The sequence below is a fragment of the Hyla sarda genome, chromosome 5 (assembly GCF_029499605.1).
Source record: "Hyla sarda isolate aHylSar1 chromosome 5, aHylSar1.hap1, whole genome shotgun sequence".
NCBI lineage: Eukaryota > Metazoa > Chordata > Amphibia > Anura > Hylidae > Hyla > Hyla sarda.
Window position 1 is genome coordinate 157,828,954 of NC_079193.1, and position 27,791 is coordinate 157,856,744.

Sequence of the window (27,791 nt, forward strand, 5' to 3'; positions counted from 1 at the left end):
GCTATGCTGGCAACTCTAATATCTCAGAAACAGCTGCATATAGGTTAATAGAACTAATTGACTGAATTGTATAACTTTTGTTTGGGGAACATTTGGGCAGGGATTTTTGACCACTACAGTTGTCCTTTAAAGTTTTTTTTTTTTTTTTTTTAAATAAAAAGCTAAAATTATTCCATTTTTTATGGAAGTTGGCTGTTGGTGTGTATGCAAATGGTACATAAAGGAGCAATAGCTTTCCAAGTGGTGTAAAAAATTATCCCATTTTGGGGAGCAGTAACAATATTGGCCTCCTGAAAAGAGTAGAAGAAACTACTTTTCCAAATGAAAAATCCCTTTTTTGGCATTATCTGCTTGATCTGTGGTATTGTAGGCCTGGAAATAGCAACAACAGGGGTTGTGAAAGAAGTAACTGCATCAGCAGCAGCACAGTAAAAAACCATGGGCAGAAGAGGAGATCTGTGGTTGCTTAATCTTGGTAAAAGTAGGTAGCAACAGGGGTTGTAGTAGTAATGATAGCACTAGCAAGTCAACAGCAGGGGTGCTGGTAATACAAGCAGCTAGCAAGTTAACAGAAAGGGGAGGGGGGGTGATAATACTAGTGGCTCCCTATCTCATCATCTGTGGTACAATAGGCATATCTAAACTGACTGTATGCAAAAGTGACACAAATCTCTGTGCACTGCTTTTTCACAACAATTGTACCACGAAAGAAAATAAACAATGAGGACACAATTAAACAAATTTGCACTGACAGAATAGATGCTAATTATTTCTGCAATGCTGCATTATCTACATTTATCATATTGTTCACTATTCACTGTCCCTCAAAGAGATCTTCCCATAACACCTTCTATTCTTGAAGCTGAAGCTATGTGCAAAGGCTTTCATGGTAGCTCAGACACCAAGCCCATATTGCATTCCGATTGGCTAAGCGAGCGGTTATCAAGCCATTATGGGCTACTCTGAGGTCATAATATCCTTCTTCCTTCTCTTTTTTTCATGTGGTCATTTTAGCAGGTTTGCCTTAAAGGAGAGCTCCGGAATATAAAAATTGTCGCCCACAGTGCCGACAGTAAAAAAATAAAGATGTACATACCTTCCTCCGCTCCCCCGGGGCCTTCGATAACCGGCTCCGGCCTCCGCCATGATCCTCTTCCTGGTTGCCGGTGGTTGGAGAGTCTTACTGCGCTCAGCCAATCACCGGCCGAAGTGAAGTCCCGACTTGGCCGACAATAGGCTGAGCGGCAGTGTGACGGCCGCAGGTGCCGGTGTAGTGAAGAATTTTGTGTCCTGAAGCGTTTTCACACTGCCGTTCAGCCTATCGCCAGCCAAGTCTGACTTCGCTGCGGCTGGTGATTGGCTGAGCGGAGTATGATTCATTCGACCACCAACAACCAGGAAGCCGGTTACCGGAGACCGGAGACGGTTACCGGAGGGCACGGGGGAGCGGAGGAAGGTATGTACATCTTTATTTTTTACTGCTGGCACTATGGGCGACAATTTTTATATTCCGGAGTTCTCACCGCTCGAGGTACAAGGTTCATCCTAACCAAACTTTTCGCAAAGTTGGACTGAATTCAGGTTTAACAGGTATTCTGTGCTTTTATTTAAAGGGGTTATCCACCATAAGGGGATTTTAGTGCGTACCTGGCAGACAGTAATGGACATGGTTAGGAAGGAACTGCACTTGTCTTGGGGCTAAATTGCTATGTTGTGAGATTACCATAATACTGTGGCTGGCTTTTTATGAACTGTTATTTCCTGTTTGATTTTTCTTTTTTTTTTTTTTTACTCCAAATACCATAATTCCTTTTTCCTCCCTCCCACACATCAGCCACCCCATCCATTGAAACATAAATGAGCTGCATCCATTCAAAAGACCTGTGGTTTTTAATCAGGGTGCCTACAGCTGTTGCATTAGTTGCAGATTGATCTCTCTCCCGCCAAGCGATCTCTCCACCCATTGAAGCAGACAGGCTCCCTGTCATCAGCTGACTAGTGAGTCAGGTCTCGGCCCCATTGCAACCTGTGAAAAATCTGAGACAACAGTCATTTTGTATGCTGTTAAAAGTAAATATTGTGGTGAAAATCACATACAAATTGTGAGAAAACCGTCACACACAGGTAGGGACACTATATTATGAACTACACTAACTTTACAGCCCCTGTAGCATAATAAAAAAAATAATAATAATAATCCTGGTATACCCCTTTAATCATGATATGTTATATATGCTCAGTGCAAAATACAAGAAATTTTGCACTGATATCTTAAGCTGAACATTATCGTCAGGTTACTGTATATGATATATGATAGTCTGTGAATGTTTTCAAATTTATTAAAGTTTCTAAATGAGCATTCCAATAAGTATATTATTAAGTAACCATTGCATTGTGTGCAGAGATTTAACACATATATCAAAGCGGAAACTTGTTTAAACATAAAAGTAGTCATCATATAACTTTCCATCAAGGAAGAACATGTACAAAACAAATGATAAAAGTATTTAGAAAGTGTTGATTAATATTTTTAAACTACTTATTTTTAATCTTGCTACTATAGGTCTTTGTATATTAAATATTTCCTCAAGTTAAGATTTTAAAGATGGCTCCTCCTTTTATCATCTGGTTCAGAGCTGTGAGCAGCTCTACTTGAGCCTGGAGTGCTATTAGCAATCAGCTATCTTGTTGTTCATGGCATCAAGGGTGGGTTCACACGTGCATATTTCCTGCTGCAGATTTGCTTTAACAGATCTTGCTGCCTATTGAAGCCAATGGGCAGAAAAATCTGCAGCAGCAAATCTGCTGCAGATATGCAGCAAAAATACGCACGTGTGAACGCACCCTAAGTATATTTTTTAATCTGGTCCGTGATTATTTTTACTGTGTAATGTATTAACTGTAAACCTGTGTTGTATGTATCCCAGTTTTGTGTGCCTAATGAACCCTTTAAATGGGGGAAATGCGTTGGGACCATTTTTATGTTTGTTACTGGTAATAATTTAGTAAGGGTGGATGGTCAGCATTACCATTTTATTTTACCTTTGTCTATCTGGGGATTTGTTAGCAATTAGTGAGAATATTGTTGACTACAACTCAGGCTCTGCGAAACCAATTTCTTATTACTCTTACCACCCCTTTTACTTTTCCCCACTATCATCCGCAGGACTTTCTCTGTGCTGCACCCACAGGAACTCATTAATTCTTGAATATCAGGTGTACAGTATATTTGGGCATACATACGTGTTTCCTTTTCTACCGCAGCAGTTTATTATCTACAAACCAACATTGCCAGTGAACATTTCCCTGGTTCAAATACAGCTGTGAAGCAAACTTATCTCTTCTCCTGACATCAATAAAATACAAAGTATGAAACACCTCTAAGTAGGAGTCATCAGATAAGTAATTTAAATAGCTTTATAATAAGTATAAAAAATGTAGAACGCATTCACTTAAAATGCATACATTAGCACATAAGAGGGATAATGGTGCAATTAATTTTTATTACTGTCATTTCGAAAAAAATGAATACACTTACCATTTTAATATGTCTAGTGTGGCTGGTTTATAAAAGAATCTGCAGTGACACATGAATTTTCAATGACTTGCCCCACATCAATTCCAGATAACTTGATGTCTACTGACTAAAATTCTGGTTTAATATAGTGATATAATATTTTTGTCCCACAGGTTAATACTATCTGCACCCAAACATCCTCAGAATTTACTGTGCTTATAATAATGGATATTGAATCATAATAGGGATTTACAAACTCTAGTTAGTTAGTAGGAATCAAAATCCAAGGTATAAAAATTTATGGAATCAATTAAAATATAGCTTCAAAAATGTAACAGAATTACTGGAGTCTAATATATATCAGCATCTATTATCTGTTTTCAGGATGTAGTTTAACATTTAGTTTTGAGGTCAGTTTTCTTGGAAGATGTTAGAGCCAATGCTAGTAGAAGATACAAAAGAAAGAGAAACATAAGGCTTTATAATATATTTTATATGTAATTCCAGTCTAAAACCCACATTTACTATATGACAATGCTGTGGTGGAAAAGGAACCCATGGGAAAAAAAAGACCTCTTAGCATGTGTCCACCAGCACAGGAGAACACAAAATAAAGATTGCTTACTTATTTTTTTTTGCCAACGTTCTATTACATGTGGGGAAATTTGGCATGACCAAGGAACTCGTTCCAGCAGCTTGGTTGACAGCTTGATATTGGTCTACAATCTGTATGGGTCCCATGGCAAATGACAGTAGAATAATAATGACTGGATGAAAGCTTTCTGCAGAAATGGAAAGGGTAACCTGCATTTTTTCCGTTTTTGCACTTTCATTTTTTCCTCCTTACATTTTAAAAATCAGAACCCTTTCAATTTTGCACCTAAAAATCGTTATGAGGGCTTATTTTTTGTGCCACCAATTCTACTTTGCAATGACATCAGTTTTTTACCCAAAAATCTACAGCAAAAAAAAAAAAAAACTCATTGTGCGACAAAATTGAAGAAAAAACGCCATTTTGTATCTTTTGGGTGCTTCCGTTTCTACGCAGTAAATTTTTCAGTAAAAATTACATCTTATCTTTATTTTGTACGTCCATATGATTAAAATGATACCCTACTTATATAGGTTAGATTTTGGGCCTCATTTGTCAGGTTATTTCGTTAAAGGTTATCTTATTATGTATGCGCCAGTGCTTGACAGGAAAATCTGACATTGCACTGTAAAAAGCCGAAAAAATTGCGTGGTCTGCTGCAAAGCATGGACGGTCCAAAAGGGGGCGTGGTTTCACAATCTGACTGATTTACTATTGAATTCACGGAAAATCCTGTGGATAAATGACTGGAAATTTCCACCTAGAAAAAGCTGGTCAGAAAATGTTCCCAACTTTTCCCGAATAATAAATAGAGTGGAATCCTGCAAGTCTGAAGCAACATTTCCCACTAGTAAAAACCTGACACTCTAAGTTAGTGAGGCCTTTTGTCTTACTTCTGGAAAAAATCATAACTTCATGCACAATGTTTAACCCCTTAAGGACAATGGACGTACTCCTACGCCCCCGTTTCCGAGTCCTTAAGGACTGAGGATGTAGGAGTACGTCCTGTCCATTCCCGGCCCCCCGCCGCTAGCCAGAGGGGAGCCGGTGCCCGATGCTTGCAGAAATCGTTCAGCAGGTATCGCGGCATATCGCCCAGGGGGGTCATTATGCCCCCCCATGTCAGCGATGGCCGCAGATAGCTGGACAATTCAGTCCAGCGTTCTGCGGCGATTCCGGGTCAATCGGGTCTCCAGTGACCCGGAATTACTGGCTGATCGGGGCCGTCAGAGACGGCCCGAAAAGCCATAGCCAGCAGGGGTGAGGTGGCACTGGTGCCACCTCACGATCGCCCTGATTCGTCGGCCGGGAAACCAGGCCGACCAATCAGGGCGCCTGCTGCGGGTGTCACTCCCGCAACCCGCTCCGACCCTCTTCCGGAGGATGTGAGCGGGTGCGGGACGTGTACCCCGGGTGCTGGGGACCCCGATCCCCGGCGTTAATGTTGGGATCAGGGCCCCAGGAGCGGCGGCGGCGAGGGACTGACCTGATGCGGCGTGGAGCAGCAGCAGGAGGTGAGTGACAGCCTCCTGCTGTTGCTTAGCAACAGCTCCCTGCATGCAAAAAGGGCATGCTGGGAGCTGTAGTTATACAACAGCAGGAGGCAGACCACCATAACTCCCAGCATTCCCTTATGGGCATGCTGGGACTTATAGTTTTGCAACAGCTGGAGGCACATTTTTTCTATGGAAAAGTGTACCTTCAGCTGTTGTATAACTACAGCTTCCAGCTTGCACAATCAGCTAAAGTGCATGCTGGGAGTTGTAGTGGTGCATCTGCTGGTTGCATAACTACAACTCCCAGCATCCCTGTTGGCTGTCGGTAACTGCTGAGAGTTGTAGTTTTGCAACAGCTGAAGGCACACTGATTTAAGTAGCAAACCAGTGTGTCTACAGCTGTTGCATAACTACAAGACCCAACATGCCCTTCCACTGTCCGTACTTGCTGGGGGTTGTAGCTTTTGCAACAGCTGAAGGCACACTGGTTGCAAAACACTGAGTTTGTTACCAAACTCGGTGTTTCACAACCAGTGCGCCTCCAGCTGTTGCAAAACTACAACTCCCAGCATGCATTGATAGACCGTACATGCTGGGAGTTGTAGTTTTGCAACAGCTGGATGTTTCCCCCCCCCCCCCCCCAATGTGAATGTACAGGGTACACTCACATGGGTGGAGGTTTACAGTAAGTATCCGGTTGCAAGTTTGAGCTGCGGCAAATTTTCTGCTGCAGCTCAAACTGCCAGCGAGAAACTACTGTGAACCCCCGCCCGTGCGACTGTACCCTAAAAACACTACACTACCAAAAAATAAAATAAAAAGTAAAAAACACTACATATACACATACCCCTACACAGCCCCCCTCCCCAATAAAAATGAAAAAGTCTGGTATGCAACTGTTTCCAAAACGGAGCCTCCAGCTGTTGCAAAACAACTACTCCCAGTATTGCCGGACAGCCGTTGACTGCCCAGGCATGCCGGGAGTTTTGCAACAGCTGGAGGCACCCTGTTTGGAAATCACTGGTGTAGAATACCCCTATGTCCACCCCTATGCAAGTCCCTATTTTACGCCTCAAATGCGCATGGCGCTCTTACTTTGGAGCCCTGTCGTCTTTCAAGGCAACAGTTTAGGGCCACATATGGGGTATCACAGTACTCGGGAGAAATTGTGTTACAAATTTTGGGGGGTATTTTCTGCTATTACCCTTTTTAAAAATGTAAAATTTTTGGGAAACCAAGCATTTTAGGTAACATTTTTTCTTTTTTTTTTTTTTTACATATGCAAAAGTCGTGAATCACCTGTGGGGTATTAAGGTTCACATTACCCCTTGTTACGTTCCCCAAGGGGTCTAGTTTCCAAAATGTTATGCCATGTGTTTTTTTTTTGCTTGTCTCGCACCATAGGGGCTTCCTAAATGCTGCATGCCCCCAGAGCAAAATTTGCTTTCAAAAAGCCAAATGTGACTCCTTCTCTTCTGAGACCTGTAGTGCACCAGCAGAGCACTTATCACCCCCATATAGGGTGTTTTCTGAATCGGGAGAAATTGGGCTTCAAATTTTCGGGGGTATTTTCTGCTATTACCCTTTTTAAAAATGTAAAAAAATTGGGAAACCAAGCATTTTAGGTAAAAAAAAAATGTTTTTTTTTACATATGCAAAAGTCGTGAAACACCTGTAGGGTATTAAGGTTCACATTACCCCTTGTTACGTTCCCCGAGGGGTCCAGTTTCCAAAATGGTATGCCATGTGTTTTTTTTTTTTTTGCTGTTCTGGCACCATAGGGGCTTCCTAAATGCGGCATGCCCCCAGAGCAAAATTTGCTTTCAAAAAGCCAAATGTGACTCCTTCTCTTCTGAGACCTGTAGTGCACCAGCAGAGCAATTTTCAACCCCATATGGGGTGTTTTCTGAATCGGGAGAAATTGGGCTTCAAATTTTGGGGGGTATTTTCTGCTATTATCCTTTTTAAAAATGTACATTTTTTTTTTTTACATATGCAAAAGTCGTGAATCACCTGTGGGGTATTAAGGTTCACTTTACCCCTTGTTACGTTCCCTGAGGGGTCTAGTTTCCAAAATGGTATGCCATGTGTGTTTTTTTTGCTTTCCTGGCACCATAGGGCTTCCTAAAGGTGACATGCCCCCCAAAAACCATTTGTCGCTCCTTCCCTTCTGAGTCCTCTACTACGCCCGCTGAACAATTAACATAGACATATGAGGTATGTGCTTACTCGAGAGAAATTGGGTTTCAAATACAAGTAAAAATTTTCTCCTTTTTACCCCTTGCAAAAATAAAAAAATTGGGTCTACAAGAACATGCGAGTGTAAAAAATGAAGATTTTGAATTTTCTCCTTCACTTTGCTGCTATTTCTGTGAAACACCTAAAGGGTTAATACACTTACTGAATGTCATTTTGAATACTTTGGGGGGTGTAGTTTTTATAACCGGGTCTTTTATGGGGTATTTGTAATATAAAGACCCTTCAAATCCAGTGTGAAAATTTTGTGAAAAAATTCAAAATTGCTGCTGAACTTTGAAGCCCTCTGGTGTCTTCCAAAAGTAAAAACTCATACATTTTATGATGCAAACATAAAGTAGACATATTGTATATGTGAACCAAAAAAAAATTATTTTGAATATCATTTTTCCTTACAAGCAGAGAGCTTCAAAGTTAGAAAAATGCAACATTTTCATTTTTTTCATCAAATTTGGAGATTTTTCACCAAGAAAGGATGCAAGTTTCCATAAAATTTTACCACTAAGTTAAAGTAGAACATGTCACGAAAAAACAATCTCGGAATCAGAATGATAACTAAAAGCATTCCAGAGTTATTAATGTTTAAAGTGACAATGGTCAGAATTGCAAAAAACGCTCTGGTCCTTAAGGTGTAAAATGGCCTGGTCCTTAAGGGGTTAAAATTGTCATATTCTGACACCAATAGCGTTTTTATTTGCCACGTAAGGGGAGGCATGAGGGCAAATTTTTTGTGCCGTGATCTGAAGTTTTTAGCAGTACTATTTTTGTATTGATCTGACTTTTTGATTGCTTTTTATTTATTTTTTCATGACATAAAAAGTAACCAATAATACGCTATTTTGGATTTTTTTGCGTGTGCCATACCACATATTTTTATTTACACTTTTTTTATGGGAAAAGGGGGATGATTCAAACTTTTATTAGGGGAGGGGTTAAATGATTTTTATCATTTTTTCCACTTTTTTTTGCAGTGTTATAACCCCCATAGGGGCTATAACATGCATTTCATTGATCTCTCATACTGTTCAATGCTATGCCATAGCATAGCATTGATCAGTGTTTCTGCCGCTTGACTGCTCCTGCCTTGATCTCAGGCACAGAGCAGTCATTCGGCAATTGGACAGCAAGGAGGCAGGTAGGGATCATCCTTGCTTCCTGCATGCTGTTCGGGACACCGCGATTTCACCGCGTCGGTCCCAAACAGCACCACTGAGCTAGCCGGCAATGTTTACTTTTGTTTTAGACGTGGCGATCAAGTTTGATCATCACATCTAAGGGGTTAATGCCGGACATCTGCCCGATCGGCGATGTCCGGTTTTAGCCATGGGTCCTGGTTTCTCATAGCAGCCGGGACCCACCGGGTATGATGCGTGCTCACCTGTTGAGCGCGCGTCATACCTCGGGAGCCGCAGATGGACATTAATTAGCGTCCATTTGCACCAAGTGGTTAAGGGTAAATTCACACCATGGTATATACATAAGGAAAAATAAACAACAAACTTTACACTATACTTTTTGCTGCCATGATTCTTTAGTTTTAATGGTACAGCTATCTCTACTAAGATTTTGTTTTACTTTCCTGATACACAAGAGGTAACATAGTAATATAGTTCATAAGGTCGAAAAAAGACCAGAGTCCATCAAGTTCAACCTATAACTCTAATGAGTCCCTACTGAGTTGATCCAGAGGAATGCAAAAAAAAAAAAAACTCATACTCGAGGTAAAGATTCATTTCCGACTGCAAATATGGCATCAGAACAGATCCCTGGATCAACCTTCTGTCCATATAGAACTAGAATCCATAACCTGTAATGTTATTGTTCTCCAAAAATGCATCCAGAACCCTTTTAAATTATTTTATAGAGTTCGCCATGACCACCTCCTCTGGCAGAGAATTCCATAGTCTCACTTCTCACACAGTTAAGAACCCCTGTCTGTGCTGGTGTACAAACCTTCTTTTCTCAAGACGTAGAGGATGCCCCCTTGTTATAGATACAGTCCTGGGTATAAATAGATCATGGGAGAGATCTCTGTACTGCCCCCTGATATATTTATACATAGTTATTAGGTCACCCCTAAACCTTCTTTTTTCTAAACTAAATAACCCTAATTCTTATAATCTTTCTGGGTACGGTAGTCCTCCCATTCCCCGTATTACTCTGGTTGCCCGTCATTGAACCCTCTCCAGCTCCACTATATCTTTCTTGTACACTGGTGCCCAGTACTGTACACAGTATTCCATGTGTGGTCTGACTAGTGATTTGTACAGTGGTAGAATTATTTCCTTGTCGTGGGCATCTATGCCCCTATTGATGTACCCCATGATTTTATTTGCCTTGGCAGCAGCTGCCCGATACTTTTCACTACAGCTAAATTCTTTATCAACTAAGACACCCAAGTCCTTTTCCATGTCAGTCGTCCCAAGTGTTCTCCCATTTAATACATAATCCCAGGCCGGATTTTTCTTCTCCATGTGCATTACCTTACATTTATCAGTGTTGAACTTCATGTGCCACTTCCCAGCCCAAACCTCCAACCTATCCAGATGCATTTGTAAGAGTGCACTGTCCTCTATAGTGTTTACTGCTTTACAGAGTTTAGTATCATCTGCAAATATTGTTACTTTACTATTCAACCCCTCTACACGGTCATTAATAAATACATGAAATAGAACGGGACCCAAGACTGACCCCTGTGGTACCCCACTAGTAACAGTCACCCAATCAGAATAAGTACCATTAATAACCACCCTCTGTTTCCTATCACTGAGCCAGTTACTTACCCACTTTCACACATTTTTCCCCAGTCCAAGCAATCTCATTTTATGCACCAACCTTTTATGTGGCACTGTATGAAAAGCTTTGCAAAATTCCAGATATACGACATCCAGCGATTGCCTCTGATCCAGTCTGGAGCATACCTTCTAATAAAAGCTGATCAGGTTAGTTTGACAGGACCAATCCCTCAAAAAGCCATGCTGATATGGAGTCATACATTTATTTTTATCAAGATACTCCAAAAAAGCATCCCTTAGAAAACCCTCAAACAATTTACATATAACGGAGGTTAAACTAACAGGCCTATGATTTCCAGGGTCACCTTTTGACTTCTTTTTAAATAGTGGCACCACATTTGCCATGCGCCAGTCCTAGGGAACAGTCCCTGTTACTATAGAGTCCCTGAACATTAAAAAAATGGGGTCTGTCTATTACATTACTTAATTTTTTCAGAACACAGGGGTGAATGCCATCTGGACCTGGCATTTTATCTATTTTGATTTTTTGTAGGGGGGCACTGTACTTCTTCCTGAGTTAGACAGATGACCTGTACTGGGGAGTTTACCTTATCTCGCTGTATTTCACGTGGCATTTCGTTTTCCTCGGTGAATACAGTGGAGAAGAATTTTTTAATATATTTGCTTTTTCCTTATCCCCTTTTATAATTCCCTCCTCATCATTTTTAAAGGGTCAATACTCTAATTTTTTACTTTTTGCTATTTATATAGTTAAAAAACATGTTGGGGTTAGTTTTATTTTCTTTGGCAATGAGTCTTTCTGTCTCAAGTTTTTGTGGCTTTTATCAGTTTTTTTTTACATATTTTACATTTTTCTCTATAGCTTTTTAATGCTTCTTCACTGCCATCCTGTTTTAGTAGTTTAAATGCTTGATTTTTGTCATTTATTGCCCCCTTAACATTTGTAATCATCCATACTGGTTTTCTTTTATTTCTGACCATTTTATTCCCATAAGGTATACATCTTACAGTGAGAATTTAAGATATTTTTAAATGTCTTCCATTTAGTGTCAGTATTCTTCTTTTTGAGGACATTATCCCAATTTATATTGTTAAGGGCTTCTCTGAGTTGATCAAACTTTGCCTTCCTAAAGTTTATTGTTTTTGTGGCCCCTCTAGAGATTCCCTTATTAGAAGAACAATTTATACTGTATTATATTATGATCACTATTTCCTAGGTGTCCTTCTACCTGCACATTAGTTACTCTGTCAGGTCTGTTGGTTAATATTAAGTCTAGTAGGGTGTCACCTCTGGTCAGGCCCTGCACCATTTGGGACAGATAATTGTCTTTAGCTATAGTCATAAACCTGTTTCCTTTATGAGATTCTCAGGTCTCAGTCTCAAAGTTTATATCAGGATAGTTAAAGTCCCCCATTATTATCACATCATTCTGATTTGCTACCTTGTTTATTTACCTTAGTAATTGATCTTCTGGCTCTTCTACTATGTTTGGTGGCTTATAGCAAACCCCTATCAGAATTTTTTTATTTTCATCTCCATATATTTCTACCCATCATGACTCCACTTTATCGTTTCCCTCCCATCTATCCTCCCGCAGTGCGGCCTTCAGACTCGATTTCACCTTTCCGTTTTGTCTGATCCTTCCTGAATAGACTATAACCCTGTATGTTGGCTGCCCAGTCACAGATATCACCCAACCAAGTCTCTGTTATACCCACTATGTCATAATTTTCTTCAGACATCAACCACTCCAGTTCCTCTGTTTTATTGGACAAACGTCTGGCATTAGTCAACATGCAATTCAAAGGTGTATGTTTTTTCTTCCTATGAAGCCTAGCCCTTTTAATTATTCTAAGCCCTCCCTTTGCTCCACCCCCATGTATACTAATAAGTCCCTCCTCTCTATCTACACTATCTTCCTCCTCTACGTTGTAGGTTCCCTCTGCCCCAGTACCTAGTTTAAACACTCATCCACCCTTCTAGCCATCTTCTCCCCAAGCACAACTGCACCCTCCCCATTGAGGTGCAGTCCGTCCCTACGGTAGAGCCGGTATCCAACAGAAAAGTTGACCCAGTTCTCCATGAACCCAAACCCCTCCTTCCTACACCAGCTTCTAAGCCACTTGTTTACCTCCCTAATCTCCCGCTGCCTCTCTGGTGTGGCTCGTGGTACAGGTAATATTTCAGATAATATTACCTTGGAGGTACTTGCCTTGAGCTTGCAGCCTAAGTCTCTGAAATAATTTTTATGGCCACTCCACCTACCTATAATTTGTCATTGGTGCCAATATGTACCATGACTGCTGGGTCCTCTCCAGCCCCACCCAACAACCTTTCAACTCAATCTGGGATGTGCTGAACTTGAGCGCCAGGAAGACAACACACTGTTCGGAGATCCCGGTCTTATTGACAGATCGCCATGTGTCCCCCACTACCAGTACCTGTCTGGCCTGCCTTGCACTTCTCCCTCCCTCCTTACTGGAGCAGACACCCCCTGGCAGTCAGAGGCAGAGTCCTGCTGCAGTACTGCTAGCTCTGAAATGGCATCCTCCTCATCTGCCAACCGGGCAAACTTGTTGGGGTGTGCCAGTTCAGGACTAGTCTCCCTGACACTTTTCCCTCTGCCACATTTTCAACTGTAACCCAGCTAACTGCCTGACTCTCCTGCCCCACCTCTACCCCAGAGAGTACTTGCTCAGTGAGCAGGAGACTCCTCCCCAAGTTGGCAATCCATCTCAGTGTTGCCAGTTGCTCCTCTAGATCCAGGATCTAGGCTTCCAAATGAGCAAATTGCACACATCTGACACACCAAGATGCACCCTCAAACTGCTGTTCAAAGATTGCATACATTGTGCAAGATGCACACTGGACTGCCTTTTCTAACATGGAGGCCATACTTGATTTTGGGGATTGCAAAAATTAACAGTAAACAAAACAATCAAACATTTCAATTAAACTCCCTGAATTTAAAGTCCCTTAATTTTAAGACCCTCTCACATTTATACTTACACTCACTTGTATACTTTGCACTCTTGTATAAAGACACACAATCACTAGCTCAAACAATCACTTAGTGTACTTTCTTTTTTAATTACCAGATTCCACCTCTCTCTTCCACTGCCTGGAAGTGAATGCAAAGGGCTAGCAGGCTGCAAACAGCTGCAATGTATCAGCTGCCAATTACTTAACTATTCCACCCTCTCTCCACCTGTATCCTTCCAGATCCTCAACCTTTTGAAGGTTGCAAGCTCTTTTCAAATAGAAAAGGCAGTGTTGAGACATTAAATGTTAAGTTAAGTGGGGGGAGGGGGGTTGGGGATTGAGGCAGAGCCTGGGGTGGGGGAGTTTAGTTACCTCTAATGGTTCTAGTGCAAAAACTTTTGGGGCACAACGTACAAAGTAGTGATACATACAATGGAATGTACATATCACTACTCAGTATTAAACAAGAGCAGAGAGTCTGGAGGTAAACAGAAGTCTCTGCTCCTTACGTACATTCCGTGACATGCTACACCAATAGATTTGCTATGGAATGTATGTACAGGAGTATGGAATCCAGTCTGGTCCAGGCTCTCTGCTTCTGTATTGTACAGTGGCACATAATTGTGTCATTTTATTGCATTCAGCTTTCAGGAGAAGGCTTAGGCTGCTCTAAGTGACAGGGCAGGCAGCCGATGAAAAAGAGGACCAGGTCTCAGCATGGTAGCAAGGGAAGGATTTTTATGTTGGCTAAAGGTGGGGACATTTAAGGAGGAGAAAACCTGGAAAGATAACCTAACTACTGCATTCTGGGAGAGGAATCACCTACCTACCTAGTGAATTCTAAAGGGATACATCTACTGGTGCATCTACTGGTGCATTCTGTGTGGAAGAAATTCCTTCCTGCTGGGAATTAGAGGAGGGGGATTACATACCTAATCTACGGGGGTCATCTACGTAATGGTGAGGAATTAACTACTACCTATCTGCCCCCACCCAATCTCCCTACCACTGATCCCTAAGCACTCCCAAAGGCAAATAAAATTATTTATGTAAAGAAGTTGTTCTGCAATATAAGACACAGTGATATATATAAATTCATAAAGATTAGAAATGTGTGAACTGAAAAGGGGATTAACTGATGTATTGTCAGAGATATCATTTGAAAAAAGAGGTTCCTGTGCCCCATACATATGTATGTTTTTCACTGAACAGAGGCTTCATTTGAACCATATTATCCTCCAGCAAACATCTGGCTTGGCTCATTAAAAATTCATGCTTTGGGCAATAAACAAGTCTCTAGCTGATCCAACATAAAGAGGGCTACTTAATAATTTGGACACTTTGTAGTAATTATAACTGCATACAAAATTTGCTTGTTCGAAGTAGATAGTTAAATGTAGCGTTCCTAATGATGTAACAGAGGACCTTTGCTGTCTTGCTACAGCTCAATTGGTCAGCATTTGCAAATGACTGCCAAATAGAAAAACACAACCTTTCTTCTTTTATGTGGATTTAACCCAGAAGTAAATTTTTCTTCAAGATGGTGCAAACAAGTTAAAAATGTTTTTTATCAAGTGCCCTGCACCTGCTCAACACTAGAGAGGTTAACTAGTTAACCTCTTATGCCCTAAACAGTATACAGCCATATATAACAAGGGGATGGATGATGCACAGTGTCTGACTTTCCAAAGTCCGTGGGTGCTCAGTCTCCAAAGGCCTGACTGTGGCAAAGATCCAAGGAAAAGAAGTAGTTGGCAACTGTTAGCAGTCATTGAGTTTTGCTTTAGAATGGATAGATACTAGCTGCTATGATGTTTCCTGTACATGATTGACAGAGGGAAGAACATACTCTGCTCCCTGTTATTTTGTACCATCAGGTAGAATGGATAGATACTAGCTGCTATGATGTCTCCTGTACATGATTGACAGAGAGAAGAACATACTCTGCTCCCTGTTATTTTGTACCATAAGGTAGATTGGGTAGAGAATATCTGCTATAATGTCTCCTGTAGATGACTGACAGAAAAAAAAGAGGACACCTTTCTCCCATATCTCTCTGTAGCAACAATGATCAGTGCTGCTGTAAATCCATTACTGGGGGTATGACAGTTACACTTACAAGCTGCTGCAACTTCACAGTTTTCCAGTCTCACTCTGCAGCTATCTCCACCATCCTTTTTCCTCTCTATAGATATGAGTGGCTTCAAAGAAGAAAGGACAACCAAAAAAGCACTATGAATTATGCACACCCAAATTATACATAATGATTTAAGTTTATTAAGGCAATACAAAGCAAAAAGGGACATCACATCTAAAGACACTTAAAAGGCTCAGCAAGAAGCCTAGCTACAACATGAGAGGACTAATGTCGGTCACTCTCTGGACACTGCGTACGAAGATGTGATGACATATGCAAATAGCCATAACTCCTATATACTGCTCCAAGAATTTTTTTTTATATAATACAGTAAATGATCACCAGTAGTAAATAACATGCCGAATGCAAAGAAAAAAAAAGTATATGAAAACAGTGTTTATAAATAAGACTGGACAACAAATAAAGTATGCAGTATAGGCAAAGTAAGGCTGGATTCACATATGTCCGGCATCTGGAATATGTGAACTCAGCCTAGATCTCGACTCAACTGATGCCATGACTGATGACAATGTGCATCAGCTGTACGGCATCCAGTTTCCACTATTTCTGGACACCGAACACCAAGCTGCATTCCCCTGTTTGGTGCCATCCGGTGTGGCCAACCATCTGGTGCCAAAATTGAATGGGACCAGTTCTAGCATCAGCTTCCCTCCAGTGCACGCCAGAGGGAAACTATGCCGGACGCAGGAAATATGTGACCCCAGCCTTACAGATACCTATCAGATATTAGAAAGGCAGCAGGAGAAAATGACCATGTTGCAAGTACGGGGTCCACTTATTGACAGTTTAAAAGTATTTTTTAGCAATTCAATCGTGGTACAAATGGCCAAATATATATATATATATATATATATATTTATCAATGTCAGTGTATAGTGGAACAATACAGAAAGAGCATGTCAAAATGTACGCCTGTACTATATATGGCTATAGTGATCTAAAGGTTAAAGTGTATACAAGCAGAACAAAATAAATGATTTTTGTTTTAAAAAACAAAAAAAAAAAAAAAAAAAAAACATTCCAGTCCTGTCCATGGGCTAGGTCTCTAGTTCAGTACTATTCAACAATTGATTTTGTGTGTTTCTAAGCACTGTATCCAAAACAATAATAATATTACCCAATAGAAAAAAATTTCTCTTCAGTGTCTTTAAGTTTTTTTCTTTCATCAAGTGTCTTGGAGGTTAACAACATTTCATCTACTTCAAAGTTAGTAAACATTTGCAATGGCAATAATTAAAGCATAAGCGCTCGTTCTGATTTACTTTGTAGATCTGTTTCTGGAAATACTTTATGTTTATACATAAACACTAGTCTACCGAATAGCATTTACAACCCAATGACAAGCCTAGTATGTAATTTGGAGTGTGGATCACAGTGTAAATTTGAAAAACACCTGCAGAAACACTATAATTTACTAGCATGTTTATAGCTTTAGACTATGGGAAGTGCAGCAAATTATGCTTATTTTTATATGTATCAGATGTGTTGAATAGTAAATACTGTCAATACTCTGAAGAAATGTAATAATAGGCTGTGTAAAAAGAAATGTATCCAGCTATATTATGTATTATAGAAGAAAACAAATTTAAGTTTCTTATTTATTATGTTTTCTAATTTGTTTGGTAAATTATCAGTTATACAGTTTTTGTGGACCGGTGTTCTTATTTGTTTCTATATCTGCTATGGTGAAGAAAGTGGCTATCAGTATGGCTCAGGTCATTTAGTCGATTTTTTCATGTGATGCGACTTTTTTGCAACATTCACACTTCATAAATCTCTGACCACTGCAAGTCAAAAAATCATTTTTGCTTTGGTAAGCAAGTTTCTTTTTTTTTTGCTTAGGCCACCGCACAATCAAACGTCGCACAAAAAAATAGAGTAGTCGCACATGCAACATTTCTGCAACAATTTTAAGCAAAAAAACCCTACTAAATGACTTGATAAATGTCCCCCTTAGTTGGCAGAATTCTTCTGCTGTATTCTGATTGCAACAGAGTCCCAATGGCTACTATACTGGCTACTAGCGATTAATATAGGAAGTTTTAAATAGTGCACCCTATAGTGTGATTTACCAAGTAGGGCTTCATGCCTTCCTGAAATGTAACAATAAGCATGCCTGTATATATGGCTATAGTACTCCAAAGGTTAAAGGGGAGTACATGTGATCAGAACAAAAGAAATTAATGTTTTTAGGGTCTAGCGGAATTTCATTTACAGCAGAGTCCTAGTTGGATTCTATTGCTCTGTGCATACTGTGGAATCAGAATTTTCACAGCTGAAATCAACTGGTATAATGGACATATGGTCAAAGAATAAACATGTTCATTCATTGTGTGGAATTTTGTTGGACTGCTTTGTCATCTATAAGACGGTGCATGGTTTCACTGTACCACTGCCGATGATTTAGATGACACCTGCTACAAGCTAAATTTCAGCTTTATGGGTGGTATTTATGAAGCATTTTACCCTTGTTTTCTTGGGTAAATTGTCGCAATATTTTGGTGCAGTGTGTTTTTTGTAAACATTTTTCAATATGGTTGGAATGAACATGTTTAAAAGTCTGGATATTTGGTACAATTAATTTGCAAACCATACTTGTTTACATGTTTATCCAAATTATTACTTTAAAATTAAAATTACTACGTTTTTACGGATGCAAATTGGACACCATCTGTAATATGTTTGGTCCACAATTTTATAGAAAACAGCTCATCAGAATCACACCACTAGGGTCCCCTGCAGCAGCCTCAGGCTTGTCCATGAGTCGTGGACAAGAGATGTCTCATGGACAAGGCGGCATTTGCAGGTGCAACCAGTCACATCCCACCACCACAAGTAGGGACACGCCCCCTCCCACCACCACAAAGAGGGTAACGCCCCCTTTCCCTCATAGAATTTATTTACCCTATGAGCTCATGAAAAATGTAAAAAAAAATAAAATAAAGGACATTCCCAATGAAGCTACTAAACTACCTTGCAGTAACACACAAGGAATAACCTCTGAAAGAGCTTACTGGAACTATCACCTGAAAGGTGGGTAGATTCACACATATGAATTTCTGAAAGTGCACCAAATCTATAGCCAGACTGGCACCTTTTTGTAAATTTGGTGCAGTGAGTTAAAAAGCCACCCATGAAAGAAAGAAAGAAAGAAAAACAAAACAAAAACATACTTCAGCCATTATTCGTAAATACCACCCAATGTCCCTAACAGAGAACAGGAAGTGTATTTAGTGAATAAGTGGAAGATTAGTTTATTGTTTATTCTGCAACTATCAAACACTATTTTCTGCAAGTAAAATAATCTGTTTTAAAGAGAAACTGGCAGCAGTTTAACTCGCACTAAACCCCATATATTAGATTATAGTGCAAGTGAAGTGCTTTAAATTGCTGGGTTACGTACTCCTTTATGTGGCTCCTGTGCATAGTTCTGTCCATTTCTTCTCTTATTTATATTGCGCTCCAGCACGCAATGGAGTCGGGGAGCTGGCCCGCCAAGGTCCCCTGCTTCCTGAATATTCATTCCTAGCACAATCCCTGTCATTATTGTATTAATAAAAACTACAGATTATGGTGCAAAAAATAGCACTCATACAAGTTCGTAAAGAGAAGAATTATGTGGTGAGAAAAATGGCAGTTTTAAATGCTATTATAATGCTAAAAAATAGTGTTTAAAATTTTTAAAAGTTGTAAAACAGAGAGCAGAGAAGGTAGATGACAGGAAGTAATGCATGACTGCAGGATCAGACGGACTGCTTATATAAAAAAAAAAGCTATTTATTTTTTTAGATTCATTAGAACAATGAAATGGTAGCAAAAGTCCATTTAGCCATGTATTGTATCTTGAAGAACATACACAGTTGACCTTTTTGTTTATGAAAAGTAATGCAAATGAATTTATAAACCATATTTACAAGTATTACATTTTTGGCCAAATAATTTCTATAATCTCTATTTTTAGCACACTGAGCAAACATTACCTGGCACAACCTTAAAAAACTTCTTCCTTTGTACCAGTCTCAATTACCACCTACTTAACCTCTTAGCATCCCATCTTCACTGAAATTAAACCAGCCTCGGGCAGCTTACAGTAGTATTTGTATAAATCTCAGTGATTCGCTACAAAAGGCCTAATACTGTTTTAAAAACTAAATAATGTCTTAAAATAAAGAAAGTCTCTCTAGAACTCTAAGACAACATCAAATACAAAATGAATGTGCATGTGAACATCTCAACTTGTTATAAACTGGGTGGATGGAGTGGACTACAAAAAAAATCAGAAACCTCAGAGAAACTAACTAAACTAAATAAGGTTAAGCAGTGTCAAAAGAGCAGTGACCTCCTGTAATGCGATGTGAAAACACAGCGCGCATTTTCTAGTATAAAGCAGTCTATCCGTGTTTGTTGAGTAGATGCCCTCGACGGACTGTCAAATATGCTTCCAGTCTTTCTCTCTTTATCATGTTATAGTAGTGACAGCTTAGTACTGACCTAACATATATTAACTGGCAAAATGTATTAAATTGTTGTAAGAGAAGAATTCCCTGCTTACTTAGTGCCACGCAGTCCCCTCAGGACGTGTTCCATTGAAATTTGAAATGTCATCTTTTTTGTTTTCATTTTTCATTTTATTATAACAGATTGATCACAGATCCTAAGTGCTACACAGGCTGCTCATGGTTAAGTGTAGCAGATCTTGCTGTGCCTTCGTTGTTTTGGCCATAGACACTGTCAAAAAATTGCCAATGGCTAATTATTCTATTGAAAGGGATTATAAAGGATGTGACTATCTAAACCTTATTAATTAAAAGATGTTTCATATGGCACATGGCCTTATAGTTAGCTGCCATTTTGCTTACTCATGACAGCTGCTTCATTTTTAAGAGAGATCTTTTTGCCTAAAATGTAAAATGGGTGATATACTACTAAATCAGAAGTAAAAGCAGAAGACACAGTTTGGTAACAATTTTACTTTACGTACAGGGATGTAGGCCCAGACATATCAATCTATTGGGAGACAAAAACATTGTTATGCATTTTTTTTTTATAACAAAAGTTATTATATATTTTGTCTTCGTCAAGAGTATAAAATGTATGTGTTAAATATAAAAAAAAAAAAGCGTGAACCCAGCCTAAGATATGTACTAAGTTGTGATTGGTTACAATGGGAAAATAAGACAGAATTTGTGTTACATACATACCTCATCCAGCTCCAGCAATGCCTACATTCTATGTTTGGCATGCCTGGGATCTTCTCTGTTGTCCTAACAATGGCCACGCACACTGTAGGGCCGTTCTTCAAAGAGGCGCTGAGCAGCAGGAGGTAGGATCACTGGGCTGATCAGCTCCATTCTGGCATTCACACCAGTTGCAGTTGCAGCAGTGTCCCGGAGATGATAATGGTTCTTAACCTTTCACTAGCATTTATTGTTCCCTGTGTTACCTTACTTTTGCCTGTGACCTGACTACTCTTTTGACTGCTGATTTTATACCACACTGATATCTAGGTTTGACTCCTTGCCTATCGGGACTCTGCCCTGGTTTTGGATTTTCTACTGTGTTGCTCCTTCGGTCTTTGAAATATATTAACCATTAACTTTTTTTGTTTAGTTGATTTTGGTACTTGTTTTAGAAATAGATAAAGTATGTGTTCTGCTGCTCTATTTAATCTATGTGGAATTTACGGAGATAGCTTTTTAAGCAATCCCATTGAACTTAAATCTTCACTCCATTCAAACACGGGCACTTAGGATCCCATCATGGTGATTTGTGATTTGATTATTAGACAAATATCCTGTGTTGTAATTTTGGAATAACTGAAAAATGTTTTGTATCATGTACTGTAAATTAATTATCAGTAATATTGTCTGTCATCTGTTAATGTCTAATAATTTTTTTCTCTTTTTTAACAGAAAAATGTGATGAGCCCTTGGTAGCTGGTCTTCAACCACAATCCTTTAAGAGTTCTTCAGTAATGTCTGGAATTTATGCCCCAGTATATGCCAAGCTTAACAGGAGGGAAGGTAAGATATCTGTGTTTCATATGGTGTGCAAATAGATACCATCATTAATAATGTTTACACAATGTTCTTTTAATAATTCAGTATTTGTGTAGCTAAGGGAAATTCATATGTACAGTAAATTTTTTTTAACCAAATTCAAGGCAGAATATGCACTGAAATCCATCAGCAATATGTGATATGTTGCTGTAAATTTTCACCAATTTTTTCACTGATCATACAAATTTAATTATAAAGGATATCCCCTTGTGCTAGTTGTTTATTATCTGTTCAACTTAATTTTATCTACATACACAGGCTGTCGGAATAAAAACACTGTTTTTGTGAAAGAAAATACATAATTTATTTTAAAGTGGGTAAGTGTGCAAGTGGGTGAGTAACTGGCTCTGTGATAGGAAACAGAGGGTGGTTATAAATGGTACTTATTCTGAGTGGGTGACTGTTACTAGTGGGGTACCACAGGGGTCAGTCTTGGGTCCTGTTCTATTTAAAGGGTACCTCTCATCAAATAAACTTTTGATATATTTTACATTAATGAATGTTGAATAACTTTCAAATAGCATGTTAATGAAAAATATGCTTCTTTCTATTGTATTTTTCCCGATCAGTCCTGTCAGCAAGCATTTCTGACTCATGCTGGAGTCCTAAACACTCAGAGCTGCCAGCCTGCTTTGTTCACAGCCAAACAGGCTGTGAACAAAGCAGGCTGGCAGCTCTGAGTGTTCTCCTTTGTGAACAAAGCAGACTGGCAGCTCGTAGTGTTTAGGACTCCAGCATGAGTCTGAAATGCTTGCTGCCAGGACTGGTAGGGAGACCCCTTCTTCAAAGTGGGAAATTAAATAGAAAGAAGCATATTTTTTAATAACATGCAATTGTAAAGTTATTCTGCATACATTAATCTATAATATATCAAAAGTTTTTTTGATGAGAGGTACCCTTTAATATATTTTTAATGACCTTGTAGAGGGGTTGAATAGTAAAATAGCAATCTTTGCAGATGATACTAAATTCTGTAAAGAGGTAAACACTATAGAGGACAGTGCACTGTTACAAATGGATCTGGATAGGTTGGAGGTTTGGGCTGGGAAGTGGCAGATGAGGTTCAACACTGATAAATGTAAGGTAATGCACATGGGGAGGGAGGAAATATCCAGACTGGGATTATGTATTAAATGGGAGAACACTTGGGACAACTGATGAGGAAAAGGACTCAGGAGTCTTAGTTAAAAGTTAATTTAGCTGTTGTGACCAGTGTCGGGCAGCTGCTGCCAAGGCAAATAAAATCATGGGGTGCATCAATAGGGGCATAGATGCCCACAACAATTAAATAATTCTACCACTGTACAAATCACTAGTAAAATCACACCCACACTAACCAGTGCTACTGGCTGGTAGTGCGGGTGACTCTGAAAAAAATGTGACATCTCAGTGCTCGGCCAGCTCATACATATTCATACAATCCCCTCTGCTTCCCCACTCTGTATTTACTCCTATCGCGCATGTGCAGATGATGGCCATAGCCATCTTCGATCATTGGCAAATGCACAGTAGGAGTAAATACAGAGCGGGAAAGCAGAGGGCATTGTATGAATATATATGAGTGGGCCGAGCGCTGAGACCACCTAAGGCAGGCTTTGTTTCTTCTCCTCAGCATGCTCTAGCATTTTGCTAAAGAAAAGTGACAGCCGGCTCAATCAATCACTGGCCAATACGAGTGCACCATACAAGAGATTGAGGAGAGGGGGAGGGGGTCTCAGAGACTTATCAGACAAGTATTTGTTAAGTGGAGTACCCCTTTAAATTGAAATACTTCTTTTAGTTATAGTGTTAAACTTTACATCTGGAATTGGTTAGTTAGGGTTATGGGAAATAAACTGTCTATTTTATGAAAAGAAAATAAGTAGAATCTTCCCTATTTGTCTCTTCTTGAGAAGACTTTGTGGTTCAGGTGACAAATTAACTCAAAATCTCTGAACTGGTCAAAATCTGATCATTTCTGAACCAAAACAAATTGATTTGCTGATTTCATCTTATGTTCCATGATGAACACGGAAGGACAATTTGGAGAAATTGCTGACTTTTTTCATTTATTTCTTCCAGGTTTCATAAGTGAAAATGTTTTCTCTCTATAGTACTTTATAATGCTTTGCAGAAATGAGGAAATATATAAAGCCTATCAACAAGCATATGACTGCTTATTTTTGTGAAATAAATTATAATTGACAACAAATGTTTGAATATCACTATAAACGTAATGGACAGTATTTCAATCATCTTTGCTGCTTTTGCAACCACCTACATATTATGGGGTTAAATCAATAATTCATTTAGTAGAAAATCTGAAAGCTGACAGCCTGTTAGTAACGCACATTGCCACATGCTGGGTTGTTTTGATTGAATAAAGGAAATCATCTGGAAATTAAAAGATCTACACTTTAAAACTGATAAACTTTTTTTCACAGCATTTCAACTTTTGCTAGACACATATAAAATGTAGTGCAGGCAAAATTGAAGTGTTCTGCTACTGGTTCCCATCTGCCAAAGCAGTTATTTGCTACATCCATAATTTCTATACTTATAAGTATTGTGACCTAAACATGCATAATTTGCTATTTTCTGCATTGCATTTTTAATACTGCATATACTGAGATTATGGATGTGTAAGTTTTGAAGAAGCTAGTTTTAATGCAAAAACTGCTACAAAGACTTAAAGGACATCTGCAGTGCTGGGCAAAAAAACTTTTTTTACCTCATTTAATAGGTCTTTGAAAGACCTTTCCAACGATGTCTCCCCCATCAAAATTGGCCCAGTCGTTCTCCCGTTATCAGCACACGAATTACGGAGGAGAAGTGAAAATAAAACTACATCTCCCATCATGCCTTGTGCTTACTTCCTGTAAGCTGCTGCCCTCCCCCTGTTCTATCTACCCGAGCAAATTATTATATTGTAACGCTCACATCTCCCTTCCCTATGCATACACCCTCCCCTTCTGCTCATCTCCCCCTCCCCATGCTGGTTCCTGTCCAGTGATGAAGCAGCTGCCTCCGTGCTCACTGTAGTGTGGGCTCTGGAGAGTGGAGAGTGAAAGTATAAATGGTAAAAAAAAAAACATAATTGTTTGTCTATAAAACTGTCCTGATAGGGGTCCCTCCATCTTTTTCACAACTCCAACTCCAAGCATGCCCAGTTATTTTATATGCTGTTCGGGCATGCTGGAAATTCCAGCTGTTGCAAGACTACAAATCCCAGCATGCCCTGTCAGCTTTCTGCTGTATGTGCATGCTTGGAGTTGCAGAGGTGACTCCAGCTGTTGTAAGACTATACATCCCAGCATGCCGTGTCAGCTTTCTGCTGTTTGAGTGTATAAAGGAGTTGTAGTTCACTAACACCTCTACTGTATCAGGAGACTCCTGGGAGTTGTAGTTCACTAACACCTCTACTGTATCAGGAGACTCCTGGGAGTTGTAGTTCACCAACACCTATATTGTATCTCTGTAGTCTCCTGGGAGTTGTAGTTCACCAACACCTGTATTGTATCTCTGTAGTTTCCTGGGAGTTGTAGTTCACCAACACCTATATTGTATCAGGAGTCTCCTGGGAGTTGTAGTTCACCAACACCTATATTGTATCTCTGTAGTTTCCTGGGAGTTGTAGTTCACCAACACCTATATTGTATCAGGAGTCTCCTGGGAGTTGTAGTTCACCAACACCTCTATTGTATCTCTGTAGTTTCCTGGGGGTTGTAGTTCACAACACCTCCATTGTATCTCTGTAGTCTCCTGGGGGTTGTAGTTCATACACCAGTGTTTCCCAACCAGGGTGCCTCCAGATGTTGCAAAACTACTACTCCCAGCATTCCCTGGTTGGGAAACACTGGCATACACACACACATAACAGGGACTACAACTCCCAGCATGTGTCATTCAGTAGTCCCCCCCCCCCCCCCATCTCACACACAGAATCATCTCCAGTATGATATTTATTCCCTGTAGTCTATACACCACCAGCCCGTGCAGTGTAATATGTCTCCTTCACACACACGTCCTCCCCCCTCCCTGCTCTGTGGTTTGCTCTGTGTTTCCCCCGTGATAACTTGAATCCTCCCGGTGATAAGTGAGGTCCTGTGTAGACAGAGCAGGGGAGGGGGGAGGAGCTGTGGACGTCCTCATTCTCCCCCTGCTTGAATCTTACAGATAGGGGCGTTTCTGAGGCTGAGCCTATGGCTGCCTCACAAAGCACCCGCTCATGCATATGTATAAGCAGGGAGGAGCTGACAGAGGCTAGGGGGAGCACAAACACTGCTGGGAGGAAGAGATCTCCGTCCCCAAGATGGCGGCTGCAATGTAATGAATAGGGGACGGACGCAGGACTACTGGGCTATGCTGGCAACTCTAATATCTCAGAAACGGCTGCATATAGGTAAATAGAACTAATTGACTGAATTGTATAACTTTTGTTTGGGGAACATTTGGGCAGGGATTTTTGACCACTACAGTTGTCCTTTAATGGGGTACTCCGCTGCTCAGCATTTGCAACAAACTGTTCCGAACACTGAAGCCTGCACCAGGAGCTCATGACTTCATAGCCCCGCCCCCTCGATGCAAGTCTATAGGAGGGGGCTTGAGGGATGTCACGACCCCTCCTATAGACATGCATTGAGGGGGTGGGGCGTGACATTATAAGGGGACAGGTTAAGTGTGTTAAAGAAATGTCTTTCAGCCACAAATGTAAAGATTAAACCTCTTTTTAGGCCACTCCTTATTTCATCTTAGCTTATTTAAACCCAGACAACAATGTCGTACACAGTCTTTTCATAATCTTTCACCAACATGAAAGGTCAAGGGATTTGATAACTTTCTTTTTCTTTTCCACTGACTATATTTCCCATTTATGTAACAGCCATATAATATACCACAGACTGTGCAATTCTGATGATATACATGATAATTGTAGATATCTTATAGGTTTTTCCTATTTGTTTGGTCACTGCAAGTTGCACAATTGTAGAGATAAACATGGGATACCTTGATTATTGAACAACTTAAATGTTTCCTTATGAAAGATACAAAGGTGACCATTTTTAGATTATTACAATCACAAGGTTCTTTGACAATCATGAGGCTCCACCACTGCCTCTGGACCCTAGCAAAGGAATACTTTTTGACCAGTGAAAACTGGTGTTTAACCCCTTGGGGACGGAGCCCATTATGACCCTAAGGACGGGAGCATTTTTTGCAAATCTGACCACTGTCACTTTAAGCATTAATAACTCTGGGATGCTTTTACTTATAAATTTGATTCTGAGATTGTTTTTTCGTGACATATTCTACTTTATGATAGTGGTAAATTGTCGTCGATACTTGCATCATTTCTTGGTGAAAAATTCAAAAATGTGATGAAAAATTAGAAAATTTTGCATTTTTCTAACTTTGAAGCTCTCTGCTTGTAAGAAAAATAGACATTCCAAATAAATGATATATTGATTCACATACACAATATGTCTACTTTATGTTTCCATCATAAAGTTGACATGTTTTTACTTTTTGAGGACATCAGAGGGCTTCAAAGTTCAGCAGCAATTTTCAAATTTTTCTCATAATTTTCAAAATTGGAATTTTTCATGGACCAGTTCAGGTTTGAAGTGGATTTGAAGGGTCTTCTGGTTAGAAATACCCCATAAATGACCCCATTATAAAAACTGCACCCCTCAAAGTATTCAAAATGACATTCAGAAAGTGTGCTAACCCTTTAGGTGTTTCACAGGAATAGCAGCAAAGTGAAGGAGAAAATTCAAAATCTTCATTTTTTAAAAGGAAACAAATCCTCTCAAAATTTGTAACCCAATTTCTCTTGAGTAAGAAAATACCTCATATGTGTATGTCAACTGTTCGGCAGGTGCAGTAGAGGGCTCAGAAGGGAAGGAGCAACAATGAGATTTTGGAGAGTGAGTTTTTCTGAAATGGTTTTTGGGGGGCATGTCCCATTTAGGAAGCCCCTATGGTGCCAGGACAG

The 27,791-nt window shown here is 39.8% G+C and overlaps 1 protein-coding gene across 1 annotated transcript in view; it reads left to right on the plus strand.

The window, feature by feature from the left end:
- Positions 1 to 27,791, plus strand: part of CNTNAP2 (contactin associated protein 2) — a 1,818,787-nt gene that overhangs the window by 488,723 nt on the left and 1,302,273 nt on the right. The window contains exon 2 of the mRNA XM_056520555.1: positions 21,671 to 21,781. Within this exon, the coding sequence (XP_056376530.1) occupies positions 21,671 to 21,781 (111 nt within the window). The remainder of the gene's footprint in view (positions 1 to 21,670; positions 21,782 to 27,791) is intronic.